At 41.7% G+C, this 25337-nt stretch overlaps 1 protein-coding gene across 1 annotated transcript; it reads right to left on the bottom strand.

Moving 5' to 3' along the window:
- Positions 1-784: 784 nt before the first annotated feature.
- LOC113876073 (zinc finger protein 345-like) lies at positions 785-10320 on the bottom strand. The gene is made up of 3 exons (XM_027514894.1): positions 10196-10320; positions 9606-9701; positions 785-4904 (listed from the first exon to the last, which is right to left on the bottom strand). Exons 1-3 carry the CDS (start codon positions 10227-10229, stop codon positions 2659-2661), a joined length of 2376 nt encoding a protein of 791 aa, XP_027370695.1. The 5' UTR covers positions 10230-10320; the 3' UTR covers positions 785-2658.
- Between the last annotated feature and the right edge of the window lie 15017 nt (positions 10321-25337).

The following is a 25337-nucleotide window of genomic DNA, read 5'->3' as shown; positions in this document are numbered from 1 at the left end:
TTCTGAATCATTTCAGTGAATACAAATCTCTGACGGTCAGGTCCCTACTCCGAGAAGTTATGAATCTGCAGGCCTGAGGTGCAGAAATGAGTCTTTACCCAGTTTCCCATATGTTCTGATGTTTCTTCCCCAAAACACACATTCAGACACCCAGAGCTCAAGCCCTCACACTCAGTACAGCTGAGACCTCTCAGGAGGGGAGGATTTAGGGTGGGAACTTCTGAGGGAGGTCAAGGCTAGTATTAGGCAGAGAAAGTTCCAGTATTTGGGGTTCAGGCCTAAGTGACCCTGGGTGAAGTGCTGTGGGCTCCCCAGGCTGAGTGAGGATGGGTCCATTCAAACCAAGAGGAGCAGGAATCTGGTGAGCTCTGAGGGTGTCATTGAAGGGGGGCCTGTGAAGTAGACCTGAGGTTCAGCCAGACTGCTGATCTCAAGGAAGGGGGTCATCTAGTGGAGGTGCTCACAGGACTGGCTGGTGTGAGTTCAAGGAACTGCAGGCTGCCTGCTCCCCAGACAGACGCTGAGGCAGCAACAGCACGGAGCAGTCAGGGAAGCTCTCAACAGTACTCTGTATGATCCTTCTTATTAGAACCGTCACAATGTCCCGGTAGTTAGAGTGGGCGAAAAGTACAATGGAGAAATGATGGGAAATACATGATCAAATGATTTGAGGCTTAAGGGTAGTAAGGAAACTAACTGTTACAGATGCCATCCCACTGTGCTACCAAAGATAAGATGGGAGAGGTTAATGGTGGTGGTAGGTTAACACTTCATTCACACCAACTTTACCACAAGAAGCCATTCAGTTTTATTGATTAACATGTATGAATATCACACACAGTCAGAATAAAACATTTTACACTCCCCTGTGTAACTTTGATTAAAAGACAGATTACAAGCATAAACAATGATATTCATTCCTCTGATATAATGATCTGAGAGTTGTGATTTCTATGATTACAAAATGGAGGCTAATCATTCAAGAAAGAAGGCTTACAGTAATTACAGGAATTTTCTGGGAAGCGTTTCCCATACATTTTAGGGTATCAGAGGTTATTTGAAATATGTCAGATATTCATAATTTCTGTTGATATTATAAAACACATCAAGATTTCAGTGAACTGTCATTATATTAACCTTTAAAAGCATAACTTGATAATTACATCTTTAGTATGTGGAATTATTCCTTGAACACTTACATCATGGTGACCTACAGGGATGTTTGACATGAATGACAAACACCTCCATTTAGATGTTTACTGTACATGTTACATTACTGTGCCCTTAATCTTCTAATGGAGAATACATATAAATGATTTCTCCTTAGATAGAAGGGCTTCTCTCATCTTTGAGGTACCAACCATCAAAAACATAAGTTTACATACACACTAGAAATGAAGCATATCATGGAGTAATTAGAGAGTTGAATTACATTCATTTTCAAATAATCACAAATCATGTCAATATAAACAAGGATACATTGCTAATAATTGTACCTTTTTAAACAGAGTACATCATGAGAAACGCTGGACTGGAAGAAACACAAATTGGAATCAAGATTGCCGGGAGAAATATCAATAACTTCAGATATGCAGATGACACCACCCTTATGGCAGAAAGTGAAGAGGAACTCAAAAGCCTCTTGATGAAAGTGAAAGTGGAGAGTGAAAAAGTCGGCTTAAAGCTCAACATTAAGAAAACAAAGATCATGGCATCCGGTCCCATCACTTCATGGCAAATAGATGGGGAAACAGTGGAAACAGTGTCAGACTTTATTTTTCTGGGCTCCAAAATCACTACAGATGGTGACTGCAGCCATGAATTAAGACACTTACTCCTTGGAAGGAAAGTTATGACCAAGCTAGATAGCATACTGAAAAGCAGAGACATTACTTTGCCAACAAAGGTCCGTCTAGTCAAGGCTATGGTTTTTCCTGTGGTCATGTATGCATGTGAGAGTTGGACTGTGAAGAAGGCTGAGCGCCGAAGAATTGATGCTTTTGAACTGTGGTGTTGGAGAAGACTCTTGGGAATCCCTTGGACTGCAAGGAGATCCAACCAGTCCATTCTAAAGGAGATCAGCCCTGGGATTTCTTTGGAAGGAATGATGCTAAAGCTGAAACTCCAGTACTTTGGCCACCTCATGTGAAGAGTTGACTCATTGGAAAAGACTCTGATGCTGGGAGGGATTGGGGGCAGGAGGAGAAGGGGACGACAGAGGATGAGATGGCTGGATGGCATCACTGACTTGATGGACGTGAGTCTGAGTGAACTCCGGGAGTTGGTGATGGACAGGGGGGCCTGGCGTGCTGCGATTCATAGGGTCGCAAAGAGTCGGACACGACTGAGCGACTGATCTGATCTGAAACATCAAACTTTCACTTGTGATCCACACTAACATCAATTTTCTATCTGTTTTAACTGTGGATTACTATCTATAGTACTTCTCTTTAAGAGGAACTTTGGAAAACAGGATTGATGTAAAGCTTTCTAGTATGGATTTTCTGGAATTTATTTAGATTTCATTTTTCATTAAACCATTTTCTACATTTTTTTCTTTTACATTTCTCCATCATTCCATATCTTTCTTATATAAATGGTCTCGTGTTTTCTAACATGCATGTTTAGGACAAACTTCTTCCATCACTTATTTCATTACTAGAGTTTCTCTTCAGTATGTACACTGAGATGCCTAGTGAGATGACTGCGGTGCCTAAAGGCTTTGCCACAATCTTTACATTTATAAGGTTTCTCTCCTGTATGAATTCGCCGGTGTTTAGTAAGAGTTGAGGATTGACTAAAGGCTTTTTCACATTCTTTACATTTATAAAGTTTCTCTCCAGTATGAATTAACTGATGTTGAGTAAAACCATAGTGCTGGCTAAAGGCTTTGCCACAATCTTTACATTTATAAGGTTTCTCTCCAGTATGAATTATCTGATGTTTAGTAAAATTTGAATTTCGATTAAAGGTTTTTCCACATTCTTTACATTTATAAGGTTTCTCTCCTGTATGAATTCGCCGGTGTTTAGTAAGAGTTGAGGATTGACTAAAGGCTTTTCCACATTCTTTACATTTATAAAGTTTCTCTCCAGTATGAATTAACTGATGTTGAGTAAAACCATAGCGCTGGCTAAAGGCTTTGCCACAATCTTTACATTTATAAGGCTTCTCTCCAGTATGAATTCGCTGGTGTTTAGTAAGAGTTGAGTTTTTATTAAATGCTTTTCCACATTCTTTACATTTATAAGGTTTCTCTCCTGTATGAATTCGTTGGTGTTTAGTAAGAGTTGAGTATTGACTAAACTCTTTTCCACATTCTGTACATTTGTAAGCTTTCTCTCCAGTATGAATTAACTGATGTTGAGTAAAGCCATAGCGCTGGCTAAAGGCTTTGCCACAATCCTTACATTTATAAGGTTTCACTCCAGTATGAATTCGCTTGTGTTGAGTAAGATTTGAGTTTTTATTGAAGGCTTTTCCACATTCTTTACATTTATAAGGTCGCTCTCCAGTATGAATTCGCTGGTGTTGAGTAAGACCATAGCGCCGGCTAAAGGCTTTGCCACAATCCTTACATTTATAAGGTTTCTCTCCAGTATGAGTTCGCTGGTGTCGAGTAAGGTTTGAGTTCTGATTAAAGGCTTTGCCACACTTTGCACATTTATAAGGTTTTTCCCCAATGTGAATTCGCTGATGTTGACTAAGATTTGAGAAATAGATAAACACTTTGCCACATTCCTTACATTTATTAGGTTTCCTGCCAGTATGGATTTGTCGATGTTGACTAAGATTTGAACTCTGATTAAAGGCTTTGGCACATTCTGTACACTTGAAAGGTTTCCTTCCTGAATGTATTTTCCTATGTTTACTTATATTAGATGAGTTACTAAAGACTTTCCCACATTTATTACACTTGTACTGTTTCTGTGAATTCTGAATCCTCTGCTGTTGAATGAGATTTGAAGACTCATTAGAAACTTTACCATATTCACCAGAATTGTAAGTTTTCTCTCCACTATGAATACTCTTATTTAGAGGAAGACCTGATGCTTGATAAAAGATATTCCTGCATTTATTACTTTTAGAATCCTTGTGTGAAGATTGAGCTCCCTGATGTTCCATAAAGTTTGAGTCTTGTTCAAAGTTATGCCCAGTTTCATTGCATGAATAGACCTTCACTCCATCATAAATAATTGTGTAATTACTGGCGCTGGAGCTCTTACTTAAGGTCTGATTCATTTTATTACACACAGAAAGTTCTTCCGTATTAACCATATCATGGGATGTATTGAACAATGATCTTTGGATTACATCTCTTCCATTATCATCAACATTACACACCTTGGAATGGAGAGAAAATATCTGTTGGTGGAAGAATAATGACTTTCTGCTAACAGATCCCTCAAATTGATTACATTGTGAGTTTTTCCCATCATTTTTAAATTTCTGGTTTTCAGACATGTTTAAATATATGTTTAATCGAAGCCTATGCTCAGAGTGGTTTGAATGAGTATTTACAGTAGAGACTGGAGGACCTCCCAGATTTTCCACATTTCCTTTCAGAGAACAAGTATGTTTCACAAAACAATGTAAATTTTTTCTGAAAAACTTACACTTCTCAGCAGATGTTGAAGACTGAAATGGGTGTTTCCCCCAATTTGACTCATGTAGCTCATTTCTTTCTGCAGTAATGTCTGTATCATCTGTAACTGTCTCAATTTCTTTATGTCCATATAAACATCCTCTCTGTCTTTCACATGCCTTTATATGTTCTGAGTCTTTCGTTAATTCCAAGTTTCTGAGGTGAAATCTTTCATATATTCCTAGGTTTGCTTTTGGGAACAAATCTTCTACCCTTGGTTTCTTTGGCATCAAATCCTGGGTGTCTTGAGGAGATATAGCTGAAAGACACCAAAGAATAAGTTTTATTATCTACTATTCTCAGTGATGCTTTCTAAGGCCCACTTGACTTCACATTCCAGGATGTCTGGCTCTAGGTCAGTGATCACACCATCATGATTATCTGGGTCGTGAACAAAGCTAGTGGAGGTGATAGAATTCCAGTTGAGCTATTCCAAATCCTGAAAGATGATGCTGTGAAAGTGCTGCACTCAATATGCCAGCACATTTGGAAAACTCAGCAGTGGCCACGGAACAGGAAAAGGTCAGTTTTCATTCCAATCCCAAAGAAAGCCAATGCCAAAGAATGCTCAAACTACCGCACAATTGCACTCATCTCACACGCTAGTAAAGTAATGCTCAAAATTCTCCAAGCCAGGCTTCAGCAATATGTGAACCGTGAACTTCCTGATGTTCAAGCTGATTTTAGAAAAGGCAGAGGAACCAGAGATCAAATTGCCAACATCCGCTGGATCATGGAAAAAGCAAGAGAGTTCCAGAAAAACATCTAGTTCTGCTTTATTGACTATGCCAAAGCCTTTGACTGTGTGGATCACAATAAACTGTGGAAAATTCTGAAAGAGATGGGAATGCCAGACCACCTGACCTGCCTTTTGAGAAATTTGTATGCAGGTCAGGAATCAACAGTTAGAACTGGACATGGAACAACAGACTGGTTCCAAATAGGAAAAGGAGTTCATCAAGGCTGTATATTGTCACCCTGCTTATTTAACTTATATGCAGAGTACATCATGAGAAATGCTAGGCTGGAAGAACCACAAGCTGGAATCAAGATTGCCGGGAGAAGTATCAATAACCTCAGATATGCAGATGACACCACCCTTATGGCAGAAAGTGAAGAGGAACTCAAAAGCCTCTTGATGAAAGTGAAAGTGGAGAGTGAAAAAGTTGGCTTAAAGCTCAACATTCAGAAAACAAAGATCATGGCATCCGGTCCCATCACTTCATGGCAAATCGATGGGGAAACAGTGGAAACAGTGTCAGACTTTACTTTTTTGGGCTCCAAAATCACTGCAGATGGTGACTGCAGCCATGAAATTAAAAGATGCTTACTCCTTGGAAGGAAAGTTATGACCAACCTAGATAGCATATGGAAAAGCAGAGACATTACTTTGCCAACAAAGGTTTGTCTAGTCAAGGCTATGGTTTTTCCTGTGGTCATATATGGACGTGAGATTTGGACTGTGAAGACAGCTGAGCACCAAAGAATTGACGCTTTTGAACTGTGGTGTTGGAGAAGACTCTTGAGAGTCCCTTGGACTGCAAGGAGATCCAACCAGTCCATTCTGAAGGAGATCAGCCCTGGGATTTCTTTGGAAGGAATGATGCTAAAGCTGAAACTCCAGTACTTTGGCCACCTCATGCGAAGAGTTGACTCACTGGAAAAGACTCTGATGCTGGGAGGGATTGGGGGCAAGAGGAGAAGGGGACAAGAGGATGAGATAGCTGGATGGCACCACTGACTTGATGGACATGAGTCTGAGTGAACTCCGGGAGTTGGTGATGGACAGAGAGGCCTGGCGTGCTGCGATTCATCAGGTCACAGAGAGTCGGACACGACTGAGCGACTGATCTGATCTGATCTGATCTGATTCTCAGTGAATATCCTTAAAGATTTAGAGAAAATTGATGAACCCTTCACTAGCTTAAAAATAAAATAGCGATGGGAGGATCAAGATGCCAGAGGATTAGGCAGACACGGACTTCATTTCTCTCCACAAATGCATCAAGCATACATCAGAAATGGAACAGTTCTCACAGAGCCCAGCTGAACACTAGCAGAGGACCTTGGAAATCTAAAGGACAAAAAAGATTCCTGCTGAGCTATGCAAGGCAAAAGAAAGAAGAAGGGAAAAGAATAGGAAAGGAAGTTGGACGGGGCCTGCAACCCTGGGGGGATCTGAAGAAAGGAGAGGTCTCTACATCCGGGGAAGGCCCTCACTAGGGGAGCCTAGTTGGGACAGAAGGGGAGCCTCATCCTCTGTGGGAAGAGAATATGGCAACAGTCTGTGGCAGCAGGACAGAGTGAGACCTGTACACAGTGTACTGACCCCTGCCCTGCCCACCCAGCTTGAGAGGGTGTCCACTGCTGCAGACAAGGGCTGGGTGCTGAAATGTGGGGTCTGGAAAGCAGACTCAGGCAGAGGACTGCTGTGGGCTGTGAGGGGACATCCTGCAGGAAAGGCAGGGAGGGAGGAGCCCTGCAAACAGAAATGCTTGGGGAGGAAGACTGAACCACCACAGAGTAGAGCGCCATTGTTGAGTGATGTCCAAAGCGAAGACCCACCATTGTTTATAGCCTCTCTCCCCCTGTGCTGGCCCCTCTTCACCAGGCACTATGAAGGGCTCCATTAGGGTGGGTGCTCTCATGAACCCAGCTGTTGCCTCTTCCTCTGTGCCCCTCATTACCAGGGTAGACTGGTGGACTCTGGGAAACCTTGGGAGCAGGTGTCTGTAGTTTATCCACATGCACAGAGGGTGCTGAAGCATTGCTGAGCCCCAGGGTCTGGCAGTTTAAGGAAGTCGAGCTGATATCTCTACTGGAAGTTGCACAAACTCTTTTCTATACCATCACAGCTGTCTGTGTAAACTCAGCCCGTTTAGAACATCTGAATGAACAAGGAGGGCTCCCCCAGTCACAGAAGGTGTAGCATAAGCAGCTGTAGACTTTGTAGGCTCCTACACGAGGGGGCGGAGCCAGGCCAGAATCTGAGCTGCCCCAGAGCACCACAGCGGGTCCAGCTCCATGATGAATGCAATCCTGGGCCCTGACTTCAGAGGATCTATGCTGGTGACCTGAGGATCTATGCTGGTGAAAACAACATCTGAGAGACATCAGGGCCATGTGCCGGGATACCCATGGTTGAGGTGGGGCCAAGGGCAGTGCCAACCAGGGTCACATGAGAGCTCGCACAAGGCATGAGATGTGGCACACAGAACACTCCCCGAGGTGAACATCCCCAGAAGAGCAATACTCAGGGTCTTCTCTCCCAGTGGGTGTGCTCCAATCCCACCTGCCTCCACCACAGATCAGAATCACAGTGAAGAAACAGATCTGGGGGCTTCTACTCCACAAATCAGGGAGCAGACCCCACCACAGATAGGGCAGTGACAGCCACAGAGCCAAGGGGAAGCTCGCTTCAATATCCAGGGCAGGCTTGGGTCACAGTAACAACAGTCAAAGCCCAGATCAGGAGATAAGGGCACAAACCTCTGGACCAACCTCACCCACCAGGGGACAGACACCAGGAGCAAGAGGAACTAGGATCCTGGAGCCTGCAGAATGGAGGCCACAAACACAGAATATGTGACAAAATGAGAGGACAAAGAAATATGTTGTAGAGGAAGGAGTAAGACAAAAACCTGCTTAGATAAAAACTAAGTGAAGATTAGAGAGGCAATCAAATGACTACTTTTTGCTTAAAGTCCTCTTAAATTGAGACACCAAACATTTTCACAAGTACTAGGTGCCTACTAATTCTTTAATTCACTTCTTATCACCTGTGTTTTTATTTGAGAATGTTCAGATATTTGAATCTAAAAATCATAAATGATATGACATAGAACTAATGTCTTAGCAAGTGAGGACATACAAGACAGAGCCCAGGGAAGCTCATAACAAACAAGATAAATTGACAAAGTGGTAGTTCTTAAGAAATTAAATAAGAAGTGAGACTTTAAAAATATGATGGAAACACATGGGGCTCTACTCAGTACTCTTTGGAGACCTAACTGGGTAGGAAATCTAAAACAGAGTGGCTATATATATGTATAATTGATACTGTTTGCTGTACAGCAGCAGAGCTTTGTAAAACAGCTACACTCCACTAAGAACTTAATAAAAATATTTCTATATATTATCAAAAAATCTTAACAGTTTGAAACAACCATTGCAAATATGGAAAATGTTCTAAGTTCTTATGCCAATTTATTTTAAAATTCTTTGAGGTAATTGAATATATTAAAGTATTTTACCATTCAGGAATTGAGACAAATACACTTAGGTATTTAACATGAGTTTGTATAAAGAGAAGAGAACCTTTAAAGTAACCATGAAACTTTCATTTTCCCATTTTAGGGAGGTTTTGCTTTATGCAGTGAAGACATTACTTGAGTTTGACATGAATAAGGTCATATCTGCAGTTGCCAGTGGATTGGAAACTATAAATCAGAAAAAAGAAAAAAAAAATCTGTCCTAACTATTCCTAGGACTTTGGCAGTATGTCTATGACTCTACTTACACAGTTTCTGTTTAAAGGTAGAAACAAACTTTAAAAGGAGTATCATATAGTCACTCAGAAGTGTGCACAGTTTTCCTAGGATTCCCAAGAAATGAAAGAGTAGCCAACTCATGCAGGTTGTCACAGGCCAAGAGGAGAATTTTAGTTCTCACTGTGAATGAGAAAAGCAATCACTGGAGATGAATTCATGAATGATTAAAGAGACACAATGGGGCAGGTGATAGCTGTCTATGACAGCAACAGAAATAAATCCAGACTTCTCCAAAATCATTTCCAAGGAAGCAGATCTTCCCAAACCGCATGACAAACGATGACTTCCTCCCTGATTCTCATAGAATCAACTATACATATATATAGCCACTCTGTTTTAGATTTCCTTCCCAGTTAGGTCTCTCACTGGACGTCTCACCTGAGTCATCGGCTCCATCCATTCACACCTACCTGGGTATATGCCTATTGTCTCCATTCTCCTTATATTCCTGAGATCCTTCATTTGCTCCAGAAAGGTGACCAAATCTGGCTTAGAGACCACAAGACCTGTTCATCAGAGAAAGGAATATTTGTTATGCCAGAGATTCATCAGTTTCTAATCCAATATGTATTCAGGTGAGAAGAGAACACATGGGTGAATGTTAATACAGCCTAGAGAATGATTTCCCCAAACACTTTATTGAAAGTACCTATATAATGCTAACTAATACAAAAAGGTCAGGTCCTGAGATTCTGGTCAAGTGCCACTAAAGCAAAAGTAAGTAGCGGAAATGTGAAACTAAGAGAAGGTACAACTATTTAATACCACAATTACCACTAACCTAGAAGGAGGAGGCAGATTACATGAAGGAAGAAAAGGTTACAAGCATAACTAATCATCATGAAGCCTTTCTTTCTAAACTCACAGATACCCATTTCCCCTAGAAAGCGGAGATCTGAAACAAATGTGCAGAGCAGAAAATTTCAGAAGACGTTCTAGAAATGAAGGAACCAAAACCCTGAGGGTTAGATAAGTGATTCTGGAAGGAAGTCATCCTCACCCAAGCAGGCCAGGTTCCTATAGTTCTCTATCATCACGTCCCTGTACAATTCCCGCTGACCGAGGTCCAGGCATTCCCACTCCTCTTGAGTGAAGTCTATGGCCACATCCCGGAATGTCAGCCATCCCTGAAATACAAAATACAGATGCCATGTTGCTGTGGGAACACTTCCTAATATGACCCATGCTGGAAACAGCAAGTTCAGAGACCTGGTTTTCATTTAGGAGAGTGGCTGCTATTAGACAAGAATATAAATTTTACACAATAATATTTTCTTTTTTGGGGTGTTAATTCTAGAAGGTCTTGTAGGTCTTCATGGAGCCGTTCAACTTCAGCTTCTTCAGCTTACTGGTTGGGGCATAGACTTGGATTACCGTGATATTGAATGGTTTGCCTTGGAAATGAACAGAGATCATTCGGTCGTTTTTGAGATTGCATCCAAGTACTGCATTTCGTACTCTCTTGTTGATTATGATGGCTACTCCATTTCTTCTAAGGGATTCTTGCCCACAATAGTAGATATAATGGTCATTTGAGTTAAATTCACCCATTCCAGTCCATTTTAGTTTACTGATTCCTAAAATGTCGACGTTCACTCTTGCCATCTCCTGTTTGATAGCTTCCAATTTGCCTTGATTCATGGACCTAAGATTCCAGGTTGCTATGCAATATTGCTCTTTACAGCATTGGATCTTGCTTCCATCACCAGTCACATCCACAACTGGGTGTTGTTTATGCTTTGTCTCTGTCTCTTCATTCTTTCTGAATTTATTTCTCCACTGATCTGCAGTAGCATATTGGGCACCTACAAACCTGGGGAGTTCATCTTTCAGTGTCCTATCTTTTTGCCATTTCATACTGTTCATGGGGTTCTCAAGGCAAGAATACTGAAATGGTTTGCCATTCCCTTCTCCAGTGGACCACATTTTGTCAGAACTCTCCACTATGACTTGGGTGGCCCTGCACAGCATGGCTCATAGTTTCATTAAGTTAGACAAGGCTGTGGTCCATATGATTAGATTGGTTAGTTTTCTGTGATTGTGGTTTTTCAGTCTGTCTACCCTCTGTGGAGAAGGATAAGAGGCTTATGGAAACTTCCTGATGGGATAGAGCAACTGAGGGGGAAACTGGGTCTCATTCTGATGGGCAGGGCCATGCTCAGTAAATCTTTAATCCAATTTTCTGTTGATGGGTGGAGCTGTGTTCTCTCCCTGCTATTTACCTGGGGCCTTTGGCCCCAGGTAAATACCGAATATGGAATGAAAGGGCAAAGACTAATAGAGTTTTGCCAAGACAATGCACTGGTCATAACAAACACCCTCTTCCAACAACACAAGAGAAGACTCTATACATGGACATCACCAGATGGTCAACACCGAAATCAGAATGATTATATTCTTTGCAGCCAAAGATGGAGAAGCTCTATACAGTCAGCAAAAACAAGACCAGGAGCTGACTGTGGCGCAGACCATGAACTCCTTATTGCCAAATTCAGACTTAAATTGAAGAAAGTAGGGAAAACCACTAGACCATTCAGGTATGACCTAAATCAAATCCCTTATGAGTATACAGTGGAAGTGAGAAATAGATTTAAGGGCCTAGATCTGATAGATAGAGTGCCTGATGAACTATGGAATTATTTCTTTTACATCTATCAAATTGCCAACATCTGCTGGATCACGGAAAAAGCAAGAGAGTTCCAGAAAAACATCTATTTCTGCATTATTGACTATGCCAAAGCCTTGACTGTGTGGATGACAATAAACTGTGGAAAATTCTGAAAGAGATGGGAATACCAGACCACCTGATCTGCCTTTTGAGAAATTTGTATGCAGGTCAGGAAGCAACAGTTAGAACTGGACATGGAACAACAGATTGGTTCCAAATAGGAAAAGGAGTCCGTCAAGGCTGTATATTGTCACCCTGTTTATTTAACTTATATGCAGAGTACATCATGAGAAACGCTGCGCTGGAAGAAACACAAGCTGGAATCAAGATTGCCAGGAGAAATATCAATAACCTCAGATATGCAGATGACACCACCTTTATAGCAGAAAGTGAAGAGGAACTCAAAAGCCTCTTGATGAAAGTGAAAGAGGAGAGTGAAAAAGTTGGCTTAAAGCTCAACATTCAGAAAACGAAGATCATGGCATCCGGTCCCATCACTTCATGGCAAATAGATGGGGAAACAGTGTCAGACTTTATTTTTCTGGGCTCCAAAATCACTACAGATGGTGGCTGCAGCCATGAAATTAAAAGACGCTTACTCCTTGGAAGGAAAGTTGTGACCAACCTAGATAGCATATTCAAAAGTAGAGACATTACTTTGCCAACAAAGGTTCGTCTAGTTAAGGCTATGGTTTTTCCTGCAGTCATGTATGGATGTGAGAGTTGGACTGTGAAGACAGCTGAGTGCTGAAGAATTGATGCTTTTGAACTGTGGTGTTGGAGAAGACTTTTGAGAGTCCCTTGGACTGCAAGGAGATCCAACCAGTCCATCCTAAAGGAGATCAGCCCCGGGATTTCTTTGGAAGGGATGATGCTAAAGCTGAAACTCCAGTACTCTGGCCACCTCATGCAAAGAGTTGACTCATTGGACAAGACTCTGATGCTGGGAGGCATTGGGGGCAGGAGGAGAAGGGGACGACCGAGGATGAGATGGCTGGATGGCATCACCGACTCAATGGACGTGAGTCTCAGCGAACTCCGGGAGTTGGTGATGGACAGGCAGACCTGGCGTGCTGCGATTCATGGGGTTGCAAAGATTTGGACACGACTGAGCGACTGATCTGATCTGATCTGAAACTATGGTTGAGGTAACGAAGATAATGGTGACATCCCTCAAAAGATCCCATGCATGCACTGTTAATCTGTGCCCCCAACCCTGCAGCAGGCCACCACCAACCCTTCTAGAATTAACACCCCCAAAAGATGTACTTTTCATTATAGGGGACTGGAATGCAAAAGTAGGAAGTCAAGAAACACCTGGAATAACAGGCAAATTTGGCCTTGTAGTACAGAATGAAGGAGGGCAAAGGCTAATAGAGTTCTGCCAAGAGAACACACTGATCATAGCAAACACCCTCTTCCAACAACACAAGAGAAGACTCTATACATGGACATCACCAGATGGTCAACACCGAAATCAGACTGATTATATACCTTGCAGCCAAAGATGGAGAAGCTCTATACAGTCAGCAAAAAACAAGACTGGGAGCTCACTGTGGTTCTAATCATGAACTCCTTATTGCTAAATTCAGACTTAAACTGAAGAAGTGGGGAAAACCACTAGACCATTCAGGTATGACCTAAATCAAATCCCTTATGAGTATACAGTGGAAGTGAGAAATAGATTTAAGGGCCTAGATCTGATAGACAGAGTGCCTGATGAACTATGGACTGAGGTTTATGACATTGTACAGGAGACAGGGATCAAGACCACCCCTAAGAAAAAGAAATGCAAAAAAGCAAAATGGCTGTCTGGGGAGGCCTTACAAATAGCTGTGAAAAGAAGAAAAGCCAAAAGCAAAGGAGAAAAGGCAAGATATACCCATTTGAATGCAGAGTTCCAAGGAATAGCAAGGAGAGATAAGAAAGCCTTCCTCAGTGATCAATGCAAAGAAATAGAGGAAAACAATAGAATGGGAAAGACTAGAGATCTCTTCAAGAAAATTAGAGATACCAAGGGGACATTTCACACAAAGATGGGCTGAAAAAAGGACAGAAATGATAAGGACCTAACAGAAGCAGAAGATATTAAGAAGAGGTGGCAAGAATACACAGAAGAACTGTACAAAAAAGATCTTCATGACCCAGATATCACGATGGTGTGATCACTGACCTAGAGCCAGACATCCTGGAATGTGAAGTCAAGTGGGCCTTAGAAAGCATCACTACGAACAAAGCTAGTGGAGGCGATGGAATTCCAGTTGAGCTATTCCAAATCCTGAAAGATGATGTTGTGAAAGTGCTGCACTCAATATGCCAGCAAATTTGGAAAACTCAGCAGTGGCCACAGGACTGGAAAAGGTCAGTTTTCATTCCAATCCCTAAGAAAGGCAATGCCAAAGAATGATCAAACTACTGCACAACTGCACTCATCTCGCACACCAGCAAAGTAATGCTCAAAATTCTCCAAGCCAGGCTTCAACAATATGTGAACCGTGAACTTCCAGATGTTCAAGCTGGTTTTGGAAAACGCAGAGGAACCAGAGATCAAATTGCCAACATCTTCTGGACCATCGAGAAAGCAAGAGAGTTCCAGAGAAACATCTATTTCTGCTTTACTGACTATGCCAAAGCCTTTGACTGTGTGGATCACAATAAACTGTGGAAAACTCTGAAAGAGATGGGAATACCAGACCACCTGACCTGCCTCTTGAGAAATCTGTGTGCAGGTCAGGAATCAACAGTTAGAACTGGATATGGAACAACAGACTGGTTCCAAATAGGAAAAGGAATACAGTCAAGGCTGTATATTGTCACCCTGCTTATTTAACTTATATGCAGAGTTATATATCATGAGAAAAGCGGGCTGGATGAAGCACAAGCTGAAATCAAGATTGCCGGGAGAAATATCAATAACCTCAGATATGCAGATGACATCACCCTTATGGCAGAAAGTGAAGAGGAAGTAAAAAACCTCTTGATGAAAGTGAAAGAGGAGAGTGAAAAAGTTGGTTTAAAGCTCAACTTTCAGAAAACTAAGATCATAGCATCATGTCCCATCACTTCATGGCAAATAGATGGGGAAACAGTGACAGACTTTTTTTGGGGGGGGGGGCTCCAAAATCACTGCAGATGGTGACTGGAGCCATAAAATAAAAAGACGCTTACTCCTTGGAAGAAAAGTTATGACCAACCTAGACAGCATATTAAAAAGCAGAGACATTACTTTGTCAACAAAGGTCCATCTCATCAAGGCTATGGTTTTTCCAGTGGTCATGTACGGATGTGAGAGTTGGACTATAAAGAAAGCTGAACATTGAATAATTGATGCTTTTGAACTGTAGTGTTGGAGAGGACTCTTGAGAGTCCCTTGGACTGTCAGGAGATCCAAACTGTCCATTTTGAAGGAAATCAGTCCTGAATATTCATTGGAAGGACTAATATTCAAGCTGAAATTCCAATACTTTGGCCACCTGATGCGAAGAATGGACTCATTTGAAATGACCCTCATCCTGGGAAAGATTGAAGGCGGGAGGAGAAGGGGATGACAGAGGATGAGATGGTTGGATGGCAACACTGACTCAATGGACATGAGTTTGAGTCAACTCTGGGAGTTGGTGATGGACAGGGAGGCCTGGCATGCTGCAGTCATGGGGTCGCAAAGAGTCGGATATGACCGAGAGACTGAACTGAACTGAATATTTTCTACCCTATTTTTAGCCCCAAGAAAATAGGATGAGATATGATCCACAAACTACTACGGAAACTATTGTGACTTGGAAGAGGAATTATAAAATAATCAGATCAACATTGGCATATTTATTTTTGAGTGTTGTTCTCATGTGACACAGGATAAACTGTCTATCAAAAAAAAAAAAAAGGATATTTTTAAAAGCATATTCTACTCCAAACATGCCGTGGTGGGCTCAGTGTGCCACATTTTTAACAACCTTTTTGGAACTAGTAATGTTGAAAATTCTGCTCCATGAATGACCATTTTGAACAGCAATGAAGTAGAATAGTAAGGAAAGAATTCATACTTAACTTTGAACTTTAAGAGTTCCACAGATTTTACAGCTCTAATAGGATTGTAACCTTTGTGGCAAGAATCATTGTAACTATTTAGTATATACTATATATCTTTCTGACAGTTTTCCAGAGTCTTGAATGTTCAACAGAAATAATTTAAAATCAATAATGTTGCTGTTGCATCTCTTGACAAATATTTTAACGGACATTATTTAAATGGCAGAGCTGAAATTTTACTTCACTGTATGGACTATAGACTTTCATAAAACCCAGAAAAATATACAGAGACAACGCTAATGAAAGTTTATAGAAATTTCTGTATTTGTAAATAATACTAAAAACAAGAAAAGTGTTTGCCACTCAGTTGTGTCCTACTCTTTGGGACCCCAGGGACTGTAGCCTGACAGGCTCCTCTGTCCATGGGATTCCCCAAGCAAGAATACTGGAATGGGTAGCCATTCCGTTCTCCATGGAATCTTAAAAACAACAACAACAAGAAAAATATCGATGTTATTATGTTAACATGTTTATGCATACAGGCATATACTACAATGAGACTCCATACTCAGTAATAGTAATAGAGAAAAACTGTCATGTCAATAACATCAGGATAATTTCTACCTGATTAAAAATGTTCATAAATATTTCAGGATATTATTTTAATTTTTAAAAATAGACTAGAGTGCAGACATATACAACAATATAAAATAAAGTGGAGCTCTGGTTCTGAATTTTTTAATTTCCTGGAAGTCATCATTTGCACTGAACTATATTTTAAAACTTGACACACACACACACAAAAACACTGTTGAACATAGATTAGCACTAATATGATTCTTGTAAACATTTTTGAAAATACAGAAATAGGATGAAACTATGTCTGTGATGTGAGCATGGAGCGTACCAAAAATGATCAGACTGGGGCTTGAGTGACGAAAACCCCCACTCCCCAAACCCAGTATCTCTACTAAACACAGGTGAATATTGTCAACTACAAACTGGCACTTGCCAAGAGCATTGCCAGCAACTGAACAACAACAAGGGCATTTGTCATCTGCCTCTGGGGAGAATGAACCCTGTGGTGCTGCAAGTGTTGACTTCAATCCCCTGAGGGAGTTCAGGTTGCATTGAGGCACTCTGTACTCCAGGGAATCTGGTGGAACAGGTCTTTAGAGAGTTAGATATTTTCAGGAACTGATTCCAAGATCCCAGTCCTTGCATCTCTTCATATCTGTGTGTGCTGGGCTTAGTCACTTAGACACTTGTATTCTGTCTGTAGGGATTCTCCAGGCAAGAATACCAGAGTGGGTTACCATGCCCCCTCAAGGGGATCTTCCCACCCATGGGTCAAACCAAGGCATTGCAGGCAGATTCTTTACCATCTGAGGCATCAGGGGAGCCCCTTCATATCTAGAAGAAGAAAGAAAGTGAAGTCGCTCAGTCGTGTCTGACTCTTTGTGACCCCATGGACTATAGCCCACCAGGCTCCTCCATCCATGAAATTTTCCAGGCAAGAGTACTGGAGTGGATTGCCATTTCCTTCTCCAGGGGATCTTCTTGACCCAGGAATTGAACCCGGGTCTCCTGCATTGCAGGCAAACACTTTACCATCTGAGGCACCAGGGAATCAGCACTAAATCACTGAACGGTGACATCAGCTCCTCATGAATGGAAGAAATGCTTTTGTCAAGTTAGCGCTTGTCTGCACTGGACTTGTGGTTCACTAAAATCTTATACACTGACCTTCCCCCACTGCCTCTTGGAGCAGTCTCTCAAGAGTTATCTGAGGTGCTGTCTCCTGGGGTGCTGTCCACATTTTGCTGTAAATAAAACTTAACTCACAATTCTCAAGTTGTGCATCTGTTTTAGCCAACAGTGTTCATTGTTCAAAGCAAAGAGAAACTAAGATGATAAAGAGTTTCCCCATTAACTGTGATAGTTATGCATATCCCTCAGTTTTTCTTTCCAAGACCCTTTTTGAAGATAGAAAAAAAAAAAAAAAAAAATGCACTGGAATTTCAAAGAAGCACCTGAACCAGTGAACATCTGAGGTCATGGAGTAAGAAGCACATGGAAAAATGCGTTATCACTGCCAGGTATTTTAGCAATATTATGAAAACCATAATCTCAATCTATCATGAAAAATATCAGTTTTATGCAAATTCCACCACATATATACCTCCCATGATCTGTAAACTAATAGTACATTAATACTACTAATAGTACTAATAGTACATAATAGTAAGGGTTTTTTTTTATCGATATAGAGGATAGTCTCTGGTACTTTTTTCATTTCTGAAAATTTTCTGAAAAATTTTGGACTGCTGAGTTCATTCTACTTATAAGGGCATTTTTTTACTCCTGTTCTAAAGAATTGAATTGCATCCACATGTAAACTCATCATGGCATTTCCCCTACTTTCCTAGGATCTCAACACTGAACCACATTCCAATAGGAATCTCAGATATCTGTGTTCATCTCTCACAAAGGGAATATATTCACCAGTTGAAAGTCACTAATTCATGTTGAGAATTCATCATGGTCTGTAGAAAGCCAGGTTAGAATGAAGAAAAGGCTGTGGGACACAAGGGAGAAGCAGTCTAAAGAGCCAGTCTTCATTATTATAAGAAAAAAAGAAAAAAGAAGTTGATAACAACAAACCCCCAGGGAGAAAAACTGGAATCAGAGAAGTAAAGGTTTGCAGCTTCTCAGTCCAGCCTTTTCAGGAGGAAAAGCAGACACAGCCCCAGACCCGGGACAGGACATTTACCTGAGAAGCTGCCATTTCCTCCTCTTCTTCCTCCTGCTCTGAGTCTTCTTTGGGGATATTATGTCGCAAACTCGCATACATGCTGAGAAAATACCTTTAGAGGCATCCACACAGCTCTTTCACCTTAAACTGCTGCAGTGAAAAAGAAGAGAACATCTTCTTGTTTCTCTCTCCCTTTTCTGAGCTCTTTTCTGACTTCCTCTGTCCCTGAGCTGTAGTGGGTAATCAAGATTAAGCTGATATGCTAATCACATCCTGGGTTTGGTGCTCTCTTTCTCCACTCTCTCCGAGAGTTCTCATTAGAGAAAGCAGGGCCCAGAACAATTCACAAGAAACAATGCGCCCAACTTCTGGGCTACCCGGCTCCGCCTCTGAGGGTTTTTGAAACAAAGCAGCAGGAAGACTGGCTTCCAGGAGCCCTGAGCTGGAGCCCTCAGCTCTGCCTGCCCCAGAGCTCTGGAGCCAGGGTTGAGGGCGGGATCTTCTCCAAACAAAGAATGTCAGCCTGATTCCTGGGGAGGGTCTCTCTCTGGAATGGGTGCGGCCTGTGCCTGTGCCCTTGGGGGAGGGGAGGGGAGGAGGCCCTGGGTTCCTGCAAGGCTTTGCTCTCAGTATTCTATCAAAGATGGCCTGAGTCCTTAGGTTTTTTGTTGTTGTTTTTACTCCCCTCTGTAACCTGGGGACACAGGTTTTCACAAAATGCTTTGCACTGTGAATGCCTCTCTGCAGGCGGGGGGCATCCTACTTCAGAGCAGGGGCCTGGAGGTGTTTCCATCACAGCTTTCTTTAAAAATAAACCAGGGGCAGCAGTGGACGTTGGGTTAACAGTGTGTATGTGCAGGGACAAATGCCTTTGAAAATGATGCCCTTAAAGCTACCCGATGACCAACCAAAGAAATAAGGATCAGTGTTAGGTCATAAGTGAACTTACCCCTAAATTAATACATGAAAGGGATTCTCTGGTGGCTCAGATGGTAAAGAGTCTGCCTGCAGTGTGGGAGACCCAAGTTTGATCCCTGGGTCAGGAAGATCCCCTGGAGAAGAAAATGGCAACACTCTCCAGTATTCTTGCCTGGAAAATCGATGGACAGAGGAGACTAGTGGGCTTCATTCAGTCCATAGGGTTGCAAAGAGTCAGACACGACTGAGTGACTTCATTTTCACTTTCAACACATAAAAATGTTGCTCCTCTACTTCATGGTTGTATTTCTAAGCTTATGAATCATCTATTATAGTTTGTTCTCTGCTCTTTTTAAAGAGTTCTATTTTCTCACATCTTTAAAGGATAACTAAGGAAAAATTAAATATAGGAACATATCCAGTTTTCTAATAGTATATATTCTAAAAAATATTTAGTGTGCATGTACCAGTACCAATATCTTAGATGATTCAGTTTCACAGCAGAAATGAGAGTAAGGTACAGAGATTTCCCATATACATCTTGTTCCCACACATAGACAATCTCCCTACTTATCTTTCCCCACCTGAAAGTACATTTGTTAGCACAGATGAATTTACATAGACATTAAGTAAAGTTTCTAGTTTCACTTTATGTTTCTCTTTTAGGGATGTGTACAGATATCCTGGAATGTGAAATCAAGTGGGCCTTAGGAAGCATCACTACAACCAAAGCTACTGGAGGTGATGGGATTCCAGTTGAGCTATTTCAAATCCTAAAAGATGATGCTGTGAAAGTGCTGCACTCAATATGCCAGCGAATTTGGAAAACTCAGCAGTGGCCACAGGACTGGAAAAGGTCAGTTTTCATTCCAATCCCTAAGAAAGGCAATGCCAAAGAATGCTCAAACTACCACACAATTGCACTCATCTCACACGCTAGCAAAGTAATGCTCAAAATTCTCCAAGCCGGGCTTCAGCAATACGTGAACCGTGAACTTCCAGATGTTCAAGCTAGTTTTAGAAAAGGCAGAGGAACCAGAGATCAAATTGCCAACATCCGCTGGATCGAGAAAGTAAGAGTGTTCCAAAGAAACATCTATTTCTGCTTTATTGACTATGCCAAAGTCTTTGACTGTGTGGATCACAATAAACTGTGGAAAATTCTGAAAGAGATGGGAATACCAGACCACCTGACCTGCCTCTTGAGAAATCTGTATGCAGGTCAGGAATCACCAGTTAGAACTGGACATGGAACAACAGACTGGTTCCAAATAGGAAAGGAGTTCCTCAAGGCTGTATATTGTCACCCTGTTTATTTAACTTATATGCAGAGTACATCATGAGAAACGCTGGGCTGGAAGAAACACAAACTGGAATCAAGATTGCTGGGAGAAATATCAATAACCTCAGATATGCAGATGACACCACCTTATGGCAGAAAGTGAAGAGGAACTCAAAAGCCTCTTGATGAAAGTGAAAGAGGAGAGTGAAAAAGTTGGCTTAAAGCTCAACATTCAGAAAACGAAGATCAAGGCATCTGGTCCCACCACTTCATGGGAAATAGATGGGGAAACAGTGGCAGACTTTAGTTTTGGGGAGTCCAAAATCACTGTAGAAGGTGACTGCAGCCATGAAATTAAAAGATGCTTACTCTTTAGAAGGAAAGTTATGACCAACCTAGATAGCATATTAAAAAGCAGAGACATTACTTTGTCAACAAAGGTCCATCTCGTCATAGCTATGGTTTTTTCCAGTAGTCATATATGGATGTGAGATTTGGACTATAAAGAAAGCTGAGCACCAAAGAATTGATGCTTTTGAGCTGTGGTGTTGGAGAAGACTCTTGAGAGTCCTTGAACTGCAAGGAGATCCAACCAGTCCATCCTAAAGGAAATCAGTCCTGAATATTCATTGGAAGGACTGATGTTGAAGCTGAAACTCCAATACTTTGGCCACCTGATGTGAAGAGCTGACTTATTGGAAAAGACGCTGATACTGGGAAAGATTGAAGGCGGGAGGAAAAGGGGATGACAGAGGATGAGATGGTTGGATGGCGTCACCGACTCAATGGACGTGAGTTTGAGTCAACTCCAGGAGCTGGTGATGGACAGGGAGGCCTGGCGTACTGCAGTCCATGGGGTCTCAAAGAGTCAAACATGACTGAGCAACTGAACTGACTGACTCTATGGGTCTGGACAAATGTATAATAACTTGTGTCCATTTAAACAGTTTAACACAATGATTTCATGGTCCTGAACTCAGGATATTCATAACCCCTCCTTTGCAACCCATGGCAACCACTGACCATTTTAATCTCTTCTACATTTCCAACTATGTTCTCAGGTGGCTCTGTGGTAAAGAATCCACTTGCCAATGCAGGTGACCCGAGTGATGTGGGTTCAATCCTTGGGTAAGGAAGTTCCCTGGAAAAAGAAGTGACCACCCACTCCAGTGTTCTTTCCTGGGAAATCTCATGGACAGAGGTACCTGGCAGGCTACAGTCCATTGGGTCCCAAAGACTCAGACACAACTGAGCACATAAGAACATTTACCTACACCAAAATGCCATGTTGTAAAAATCCTACTTTTTGTAGCATTTTCAGATGGGCTTCCTTCACATAGCAAAATGCATGGAATGATCGTCCATGTATTTTATGCCTTGAAAGCTTAATATAAAAAAGCTTAATATCTACATCTGCACTTCTAGTCCTGCTCATTAAATAGGTTCACCAATAACATTTTCTAGATTCCATATATATGTATATTAATACAATATTTTCACAAATACAGAAAATAGACCTGTGGACACAGTGGGAGAATGAGAGGGGGACCAATTGAGAGAATAGCCTTGACATATATTCACCACAATGTGTGAAATAGGGAGCAAGAGGGAAGCTGCTGTATAGCACAGAGAGCTCAGCTCAGTGCTCTGTGATGGCTAGAGGGGTGAGATGGAAATCGTGGGCGGGAGGGTCAAGAGAGAGTGGGTATAATATGCTTATGGCTGATTGATGAAGTTGTACAGCAGAATCTAACACAACATTGTAAAGCAGTTATATTGCAAAAATATATATACATCTCAAAAGAAAACAAAAAGACTGATAACCCAGTGCTTAAGAACCCACCTGACAGTACAAGGAACACGGGCCTCATCGTTGGTCCAGGAACATTCCACATGCTTCGGGGAGACTAAGCCTGTGCTCCACAACTGCTGAGCCTGGGTGGGGCAACTTGATCATTTAGATGGGCAAGAGGCAAATGAATGCTCAGCATCGCTAAATAATAAGAAATGCAAAACAAAACTACAATGATGTATCATCTCATGCCAGTCAGAATAACAACTAGCAAAAAGCCCACTAATAACATCATAAATGCTAAAGAGGCCTGGGGATCAGGGAACTCCTACATGGCTGGAAGGAATACAAACTGGTGCAGTCACTTGGGAGGGCAATGTGGAAGTTCCTTAAAAAACATAACCTCCTGACATTTAAGGAAATGAATTCCAAGAATAGTAGACAAAATAGATTAACTGACAAATGTTAATCGTGGACCCTCCCGCCCACGATTTCCATCTCACCCCTCTAGCCATCACAGAGCGCTGAGCTGAGCTCTCTGTGCTATACAGCAGCTTCCCTCTTGCTCCCTATTTTACACATTGTGGTGAATATATGTCAAGGCTATTCTCTCAATTGGTCCCCCTCTCGTTCTCCCACTGTGTCCACAGGTCTATTTGCAGTTCTTAGTAAATCATCTGCAATTCTGAAATGACCAGTTGTGATCTAGCATTTCTAATTTAAGTATGTATACTAATATACATACACTCATATGTTCCTTTTCAGTTTCTCACTGCTAGCATTTATACTTTCAGATATTTATTTATTGTTAAGAAACACAAGCTAGAATCAAGATTTCCGGGAGAATTATCAATAACCTCAGATATGCAGATGACACCACCCTTATGGCAGAAAGTGAAGAGGAACTCAAAAGCCTCTTGATGAAAGTGAAAGTGGAGAGTGAAAAAGTTGGCTTAAAGCTCAACATTCAGAAAATGAAGATCATAGCATCTGGTGCCATCACTTCATGGGAAATAGATGGGGAAACAGTGGAAACAGTGTCAGACTTTATTTTTCTGGCCTCCAAAATCACTGCAGATGGTGACTGCAACCATGAAATTAAAAGACGCTTACTCCTTGGAAGGAAAGTTATGATCAACCTACATAGCATATTCAAAAGCAGAGACATTACTTTGCCAACAAAGGTCCATCTAGTCAAGGCTATGGTTTTTCCTGTGGTCATATATGGATGTGAGAGTTGGACTGTGAAGAAGGCTGAGCGCCAAAGAATTGATGCTTTTGAACTGTGGTGCTGGAGAAGACTCTTGAGAGTCCCTTGGACTGCAAGGAGATCCAACCAGTTCATTCTGAAGGAGATTAGCCCTGGGTGTTCTTTGGAAGGAATGATGCTAAAGCTGAAACTCCAGTACTTTGGCTACCTCATGCAAAGAGTTGACTCATTGGAAAAGGCTCTGATGCTGGGAGGGATTGGGGGCAAGAAGAGAAAGGGACGACAGAGGGTGAGATGGCTGGATGGCATCACTGACTCAGTGGACGTTGAGTCTCAGTGAACTCCGGGAGTTGGTGATGGACAGGGAGGCCTGGCGTGCTGCGATTCATGGGGTCGCAGAGTCAGACACGACTGAGCGACTGATCTGATCTGATCTGATTGTATTCAATAAATAAATAAATATGTTATATAAATTATATAACATATATACTTTCAGAGATTTATATATTGCATTCAGTGTATGTCAAAGCCATGAGAAAACAGTTCCTTTAAGCCTCACAAAAACTTATGCTAAGAATTAAACAGGGTAAGATTTTATAAATCTTAGTTCAGAATTTTACCATCATGGCTTTTAATTATTCTTCTTGTGACAAATGTTAAATTTACATTTGCTTAAATGAGCCCATGAGAAGTCTTACTTAGCTCAATAGAAGAACAAAGGACAACTCAAGCAGGTGAGTTTATGACTCTAGGCCCTGAGAGAATTATCAGCAAGCTCTGAGTGAGGTCAAGAATAGAACTGAACAGAGAAAGAGGCAGTAATTGGGGTTCAGGTTTTTATAAGAGAACCTGGATGAAATGCTGTGGGCTCCCCAGGCTGAGTGCGGATTGGTCCATTCAGACCAAAAGGACTAGGATTCTGGTGAGTGCTCTAAGAGTGTCATTGAAGGGGAGCCTGTGAATAGGCCCTGGGGTTCAGCAAGACTGCTGGTCTCAAGGAAGGGGGTCATCTAGTGGAGGTGCTCACAGGACTGGCTGGTGTGAGTTCAAGGAACCGCAGGCTGCCTGCTCCCCAGACAGATGCTGGGGCAGTAACAGCACGGAGCAGTCAGGGAGGCTCTCAACAGTACTCTGTACGATCCTTCTTATTAGAACCGTCACCATGTCCCTGCAATTACAGAGAGGGGGAAAAGTACAATGGAGAAATGATGGGAAATACATGATCAAATGATTTGAAACTTAAGGGCAGTAAGGAAACTAATTGTTACAGATGTCACCCTTCTATGCTACCAAAGAGTTTCTTGTTAGGTATTCTTTCCTGCAACCTTAAATTGGTAGGCTAACACTTCATTCACTACACACCAACGTTTACACAAGAAGCCATTCAATTTTACTGATTAACATGTATGATTATCACACACAGAATAAAACCTTTTACACTCCACTATGTAACTTTGATAAAAATACAGATTATAAGCATAAACAATGATA

Source organism: Bos indicus x Bos taurus, chromosome 18, assembly GCF_003369695.1.
Source record: "Bos indicus x Bos taurus breed Angus x Brahman F1 hybrid chromosome 18, Bos_hybrid_MaternalHap_v2.0, whole genome shotgun sequence".
NCBI lineage: Eukaryota > Metazoa > Chordata > Mammalia > Artiodactyla > Bovidae > Bos > Bos indicus x Bos taurus.
This window is presented reverse-complemented; position numbering and strand designations above follow the sequence as displayed.

Bases quoted from the DNA above. Each gene is read 5' to 3' on its own strand.
- LOC113876073 (XM_027514894.1), bottom strand. From the start codon at position 10,229: ATGATAGAGAACTATAGGAACCTGGCCTGCTTGG. The intron at 9,702-10,195 runs GTGAGGATGACT...TCTGATGAACAG, and splicing joins TAGGAACCTGGCCTGCTTGG to GTCTTGTGGTCTCTAAGCCA. The intron at 4,905-9,605 runs GTAGGTGTGAAT...GGTGTCTTTCAG, and splicing joins GACAATAGGCATATACCCAG to CTATATCTCCTCAAGACACC.